Source organism: Quercus suber, unplaced genomic scaffold, assembly GCF_002906115.3.
Source record: "Quercus suber isolate HL8 unplaced genomic scaffold, Cork oak 2.0 scaffold_8, whole genome shotgun sequence".
Taxonomy (NCBI): Eukaryota; Viridiplantae; Streptophyta; class Magnoliopsida; order Fagales; family Fagaceae; genus Quercus; species Quercus suber.
Genome location: NW_027069474.1, coordinates 1,351,976 through 1,359,605, shown reverse-complemented (window position 1 = coordinate 1,359,605; position 7,630 = coordinate 1,351,976). Strand labels below are relative to the sequence as shown.

The 7,630-nt window shown below is 32.1% G+C and overlaps 1 protein-coding gene and 1 long non-coding RNA gene across 2 annotated transcripts; one reads left to right on the top strand and one right to left on the bottom strand.

Annotated features, from left to right (window-relative positions):
- The first annotated feature begins 2,549 nt into the window (after positions 1-2,549).
- On the top strand, positions 2,550-3,480 carry LOC136068727 (heavy metal-associated isoprenylated plant protein 47-like). The gene is made up of 3 exons (XM_065776250.1): positions 2,550-2,588; positions 2,972-3,050; positions 3,148-3,480. Exons 1-3 carry the CDS (start codon positions 2,583-2,585, stop codon positions 3,393-3,395), a joined length of 333 nt encoding a protein of 110 aa, XP_065632322.1. The 5' UTR covers positions 2,550-2,582; the 3' UTR covers positions 3,396-3,480.
- Positions 3,481-5,030: 1,550 nt separating this feature from the next.
- Positions 5,031-5,716, bottom strand: LOC136068722 (uncharacterized). The gene is made up of 2 exons (XR_010630026.1): positions 5,365-5,716; positions 5,031-5,182 (listed from the first exon to the last, which is right to left on the bottom strand). It is a non-coding gene; the product is annotated as an uncharacterized LOC136068722 (long non-coding RNA).
- Between the last annotated feature and the right edge of the window lie 1,914 nt (positions 5,717-7,630).

The window sequence follows — 7,630 nt, the reverse complement described above, 5'->3', positions numbered from 1 at the left end:
TTTTTTTTTTTTTTTTTCTCAAAAAAAATGAGCCTTAATTTTGACTTAGACTTCCCAATTAATCCAGTGACTTGACTGCTCTTTAGAATTGGCACAAAAGCGTCACCATGCGACAAAGTAAATTGAAGGGACAGATATTAAATTATGCTTTGAATAATGTAAATTGTAGGGACAGATATTAAATTCTGCTTTAAATTTTGATTAGAGAGTTCCAACTAAACCAATGACTTTGACTCACGCTTTAAATTTTGATTAGAGAGTTCCAACTAAACCAATGACTTTGACTCACGGCTCCAAAGAATTAGCCCCAAAAGCGTTGTCATGCAATAATGTATGTCGTCAGAAACAAATATCGAATGACTTGACTGCGCTTTACAGATCTGGCAATTCAAATCGTCTTAGTCCAGTTTCGCGGCCAGTTCTTTAATTTGATAAACTTTTTTCTTTCTCCATAAAAAATTACCCTAAAAACAAAAATTATCAACAGTAAAATTAAAAATAATTAAGCTCAATCACTCAATTTTACTTAAAACAAACAATTTGCCTTTTAAAAAATTTTAAACAAGACAATTTTGTCCATACATAAATGAACACATAAAAAACACAAATAAATAAATAAATCATTAACTGTTAAGCAATAGAGTAGCAGGCTAGATCCGTTGCACACTACTAACAGTAAAGATGCACCTCTAACTTTCAACTTTCAAGTCTTGGCTTCAGGCACACTTAGGATTTTTAACCTAGAATATTAACTTAAAAAAAAAAAAGAAAAAAAAAAGAAAAAGAAAGAGACAATTTAGTAATTTTGATACTAGGGTTAGTTAATATTCTAGGTTTTTTTTTTTTTTTTTCCTTCCTTTGGAACCGGCTATCACAAATAGAGTCCAATCAGGCAGTCACTAATGTGACAAGGAATTATTTAAATCCAAGCAAAAATCTATAACGGAATTCATACTACTAGTAAGAACAAAGAACCATGAAAAATTAAGTAGGTTCTGTCAACTATCAAGAAGTATAATTATTCTAGATCTCACAAAAGATTCACATATACAGCATAAAGAGCAACCATAAAATGTGGCTAGGGTTTTCATTTTATACTTAAAGTAAAACATAAAACTCTACACTTCAAACGGGCTTGGGCTGAGTTGAAAATTCTGCAGAAAAAATAATCTGCACGACTTTCGATCAGTCGAGTCTAATTCTCGATCGATCGAGCCAGACAGATATGCACAGTAAGTTCTGCAGTAACTCAATTCTAACTTTACATAAAAACATATACTTTGAGCAAGTCTAAACAAGATTAAAACGTTTTAATCATGGTTTGCCAACATTACAAAATGAAGTTTTAATACATTAATTCCTAATTCCTTAGAACCTAACAATAACTATTAATTCACACCCTCATATCATCACCATTCACCACCTCCAAGAAGAGAAATACAATGAGGCATTCTCACCAAAAGCCAAGTGATCCACAAACTACACCATAGCACAAATAATTGAATCTAACCAAGAAAAGAAAATACAAAATACCCAATTAGACAAAAATAAATAAATTGATACAATTCCCAAATAATCAGCAAACTACAAAATCCAAGTCATTACTGACCTGACCTAGCCTGACCTGACATTGTTGCAAAAACTAATGGGTCCACTCTGAATTACCAAGCAAGGCTTTTCTACAACACATGGGTTGGTGTGTGGTGTGGAGCATTTGAATTGATAGAAGAAGAATTTGGTATGGCAAGGTATTGTCTTTGAACAATTTGATTTGAAAGGTGCTTAAGCTTGAAGAAGTTGTTCCTACACCAAATTGCTATCTTTTTGTTTCTTTAAGTTCAAAGTTTGCATTTTTAAGGTGTGGAATTACACTGTCCAATAGAGAATAGTGAATGAAAACCCCCTAGGCAAGGGTTTTGGGGAATTTTGCGTTTTAAAATTGAACTGTGGTATACTGCGGAAAAGATGTTTGTGGAAAATAGCCCAAAAAAAAAAAAGGAGATCAAAATATGGCTGTGAAATAACACCATCCTTATCATAATTTTTCTATTAAAAAAAAAAATTGTCTAGAAGGTTTTTCTTCTGATGAAAATTTTCATGTACCATCCTTAATTTTCCCTGGTCAAATTTCATTAGGGAATGTTAATTTGTAAACATCTTCACATTCTTTTTGGAATGAGATTTTTCCTTCTGGTCAAAACATTTGAAAGCAGAATTTTGATTAGAATTTTCCAGCAAAGCCTTTCTTTTTCTTAAGTATTAAGAGTCTCAGAGATTTCAAATTAAAGGAATGTGTTGTGTTACTTTGTAAGAGGGTGTGCTTTGACCTCCTAAAAAAAAATCCAAAGTAGCAACCCAAATATTCCGTTATCAAGTATTTTGACCTTGGCACAAACATTGCATGCATATTGACTCGGTCTGTGGAAACCGTGGGTTTTCCAATTAATTGCTCGTGACGGGGCTGACCGTGTATAAGTCAGCCAACAGATTTCTTCCACAAAGCTCTGTAATATAAATAGACACTATCATTTCATTGCTTTCTCATAATAATCACACTCTCCGTTTGTTTCGTAGTATCAAACATGAAGGTAAGCCCTTTTTCTTACTATAGAAGAGGAAAAAAAGAAGGTATCCATAGGGTTTGAGCATTAGCCAACTATACCAACACTGTGATTCTTGGTATTTAGGGTTCAAACCCTATCTCCCTTCTAGCCTCAGCCTATTTATGATAAAGGCCATTATGATCAGATCTTGTGTCTCCCATGTACCTATGAGGTCCACAGATTATAAGAGGGCACAAGAGATTTTTACTGTTGGTTTACCTAGAAAAAAAATGCACATGCATGAAATGACTGTGTCACTGTACTTTTTGAGTAGCAAACACTAAAAACATATATAAACAATTTTTTTTTTTTGTCTGTTTAATTCTGTTGAAAGATACTAATGATTATACGGTATATATATGGTGCAGCAAAAGATAGTAATGAAGGTGCAAATGAATTGCGAGAAATGCAGAACCAAGGCCATGAAGATTGCCGCTGTGGCAGATGGTGTGCATCAAATTTGCTTTTGAGAACTAGAGTCAAGGGACTAATGGCTTTTTTATATATATGTAACAATATTTTTTTTTTCCTGAATATCATACAGGTGTGATCTCAGTGGCGATTGAAAGAGAAAAAAGTCTGGTGGTCGTGGTAGGAGACGGAGTTGATTCGGTTAGCTTGGCCGGCTCACTAAGGAAGAAGCTTGGCTCTGCCACCATTGAGAGTGTGCAAGAAGTGAAAGCAGAAAGTGCTGAGAAAAAAAACCCAATTATATTTTATAGCCAATATCCACAATACCCCACGTATGCAGTGGTTTCTGATCAATACCCTAGCAATTGCTCCATCATGTAATGAGTATTGTGATCCATGAGATCAATTGAGAAGTAAATTTTTTTTTTCTTTGTTTTGTTCATGCTCTTGCATGTTGTTTTCCTTGTGTCTCCTATATGTTTCTTAATACAATAATTACAAGGACACAATTAAAAAAAAAAAAAAAACTAGCTAGTTGATATATTTTGTTTTAAGGACAAGAAGTCATGTTAACTTTTGTGAGAAAAAAATTATGAAAAATATTTTTGTCCTTAGCAATACTCAAAATAAAAAAATAAAAAAAATATATATATATATATTTTCTTTGGCGCTTACATAATTAGGTTGCTGCTTATTATCTTAAGGATTAGGTTAGAGTCGGTGTTTTATTAATTCTTATGTCTCTAATCCCTTGCACGGTCTTAAATTTGAAATATTTCCTTAACTATCAAGAGGACCTTTGTATATTATGCAAACTGCTGTGGGATTCTCGTAGCTAGGTAAGTCAAACAATACCAACAAAATCGAAAATTTTCCAACTCCATTATATAATTGTTATGTGTTAATCTCTTGCTTAAGGGCCAAAATAGCACTTCTTATGCGGATATTGTGAACATTAAATATACAATTTTAAATATAATGTGTATAGTGTATAATTACAATGAGTAAAACATATCTAATTTGTGACACGCCGTACTGTAAGTAACTATCATGAATCAAAACTAAAGTACTTCAAATGATTTATTTTAACTGGCCATCTATGTACAAACAAATAAGTTATGGTCACTCATATCATTTGGTAGTAATATTAATAAACAAAAAGGCCTATCTTCATTCAGCCTGACACTGCATTTTATTCACCAATAATTGGCTAAGTTACCGATGTCAAAGAGAAAGGACGTTGGTTCAACTGCTCATGGCTACTAGTTCCTTGGCTGTAGTGAATGTCACTGCAGGTTGGTAAATTAATCCACATTTTTCTTCCTTATATTTTTGTTTGTTTTATTTTACTTTTTGTGAGTATCTTATCCATAAAGCATACTTTGACGCAAACCACCTCTCTCTCACTCTCTCTCTCTCTCTCTCTCTCTCTCTCTCTATATATATATATATAGGGCAAGACTTAGGTACAATATTTAAGTGTTGTTCCTTAAATTTTCCTTTTAAGATTCTATCATGTTGATTTTTTTTTCATGGGATGAAATTTTATTTTTTAGTTAAGTATGACAGAATCTTGAAAGGAGTCTAAGGAATTACACCTAAAGTATTGTACCTAAGTTTTGTCCATATATAAAGCCTTTAGTATTACAAAAAAATAAATGCACAACTATTTATGTTGCAGATTGAGTTGTAAAGAAAAAATAATGGGTTCATGTGAAAGTGACAAACAACTAATCACAATCTGTTATAGAAAATAATTGTTGCTCTTTATATGGTACTAGAATTACTCATAACCCTATATTTGGATAAATAGTTTATGAGTTGCCTTTTTATTTTGAAGTAAATTAAATTAAATTTTGAATTACGATTTGTTTGATTAATGAAATTGTTCTAGGTTGATGCTACAAGTTTGACTCGAGTTCGATGTGCCACGTGTCTAGTGGCGAACTTAGGATTTCAAGCTAGGGGGCTGAAGTATTAGAAGAAAAAAAAAAGTCTAAATAGGTATCCAAATAGTACCAACAAACTATCAATCAAGATTAATACACAAAATCATTATTTCTTAATACATTAAGATGCAATCATTTACCAATGAAGACAAAAAAAATACAAAGTAATATTGTTTCTTAAGATCTCCACCCCAACACATTCAGCCACCATAGACCAACCTGCAAAAAGAAATCATCAAATAGATTTCGAATTTTTCACTACTTTTTTGGTTCTACTAACAAAGATATTATCACACTTGAGATCTCTATACCTATCAATAATAAAAAGTCAAAGAATTCACAAAAATTAATCAAGGAAAAGACCAAAACAATCATTAAATTTTTTTAAAAAAAATACTTACTTGCAACTATACAACCAATGGCATTAAACACATGATAGCAATCTTTCTTCAATCACAAATCCCATAATAGTAGCACCATTTACAAATTTAAACAAAATTAACCAGTTGCAACACCATCTTCAAATCCAAAACCCACTAAGATTAACACCACCACAAATAAAATAGAGGAAATAAAATCAAAATGGAGAGGAAGAGAAAATAATAAATCCAGGTGTGTAGTGAAAGAAGAGTGAAAGAAGGAAAAAAAAAAAAGAGAGAGAAAAGAAGAGTGGAGAAGCTAGCTAGAGGTGGAGAAAATGAATTGATAAGGTGAGTGGGAGTAAGGGAGAAAAGAAAGAAAGAAAGGGGGAAAAAAAAAAAAGTCTGAAGAAGTTGGCTAGACGTGGAGAATATGGATTGATAAGGTGAGTGGGGCTTGGTGGGGTTAGGTGGGTTTTGAATTTTGAATTTTGTAATTCTTTTAATACTTTATATATATATATATTTTTAAATAAAGAAATGATATGTTTACAATATTATCACAATATTTTTACAACAAATTTTAAGTGGCAGATTTTTACTGGTTGTTATTATTAAGGAAAAAAAATAATTTTAGTGTTAAGTTCAAATTTGAATCAATAACAACTAACCACTTATCACTTTTTGTGAAAATGTTGTAAAAATATTGTAAACGTAGCATCTCTCATTTAAATATAAATATATAATAATATATACATTTAAATAAATAAATAAATATATATATATATATACACACTTATATTATATTCAAATATTTTAGAATATGTCACAGAATATTCTAGGCATATTCCATAGTTTTCTTTATGAACGCCGAAACTCTTTTTTGTTTTGGGAATATTGTAGAACATGCACATTTTAGACCTATAGTGGCATTTTGTAAACGCCACTATAGGTCCTACTCCAAACGCCACTATAGGTCTTCTATTTTTTTTTTTTTTTTTTGGTTCTGGATTTTTTTTTTCCTAGGATAGAGTGATGTTTTATGAACGCCATTATAGGCTATTGGAAATGTTGCTATAGACCCATTTTTTAAAACGCCACTATAGGGTACCTATAGTGGCGTTTTTTACAAACGCCTTTTTTGGATATGAGCATATTGTGGGTTTGTGTTTCATTTTGAATTTGTTGGGCTATAGTGTTTGTGTTTTGTATTTTTTTGAATTTGTATATTTTTGGATTTGTATTTTGCTGAATGTATTTTGTTTTATTTATGTATTTTGTTTTGTTTTGTATCTTTTAATTTAATTAAAATTGTAACATTAATTTAATTACAATCTTAATTCAATTAAAAAAAACTTTTTCACGTCAAAAAAAAAAAATCTTTTGATTACCAAAAATTAATTTTTGGTAATCAAATTTGTTTTTGGTGATGTTTTGGTTATAGTGGCGTTTCACAAACACCACTATTGTACTGTCACTATAGACTTATAGTGGCGTTTACAAACGCAACTATAGACTAATTTTTTTAAAAAAATTAAAAAAAAGGCTATAGTGGTATTTGATAAATGTCACTATAGCCTTTTTCAAAAATAAAAAAGTTGGTCTATAGTAGTGTTTATAAACGCCATTATAGGGCAGACCTATAGTGGCTTTTTTTTTGTAAAACGTCACTATAGCCCAAATGGGCCTATAGTGGCGTTTTTTGCACCTATAGTGGCGTTTCACAGACGCCACTATAGGCCCAATTTTTTGTAGTGAGCTAGCATCAACAGTTGCAAAAAAAAAAAAAAAATATATATATATATATATATATATTTACAAATCAAAACTTACTTTTGCTACTTTAATATAGCATTTGAAATGTCTCTTAGAGTAGTGCTTTTGGTATTTGGTGTTCTAAATACTAAATGTGGGGCCCGTGGGCCTGATAATCTCGGCCCATCATATAGCAAGCCCGAGGCCCAGGCCGAGGAGTGCAAGCTATTTCTGAGGAGAAGGGGGGAAGCCTACTTTCCTAGGACCAGGCCGAGGAAACCTTGTCCTCGGCCTAACAAGGCTGGTTTTGGGGAGAGTTTAACCCCAAAGTAAGTTGTCACTATCGCATTGAATGCACTCAACTAACCCCCCTCTGGCCGCATTAATGGGGAGGTAACCCTTTGACAGGATAACGTTGGTTAGAGCGAGCCACTTGAGTACCGATAAGGCCTCTGATGGGACGGACAACCAGAAGAAAAGCGAATAGATGATCAACAGATGGCAGCAGAAGATAGGAAGATGAAAACTATAAAAGAAGAGTTAGTAACCCCAA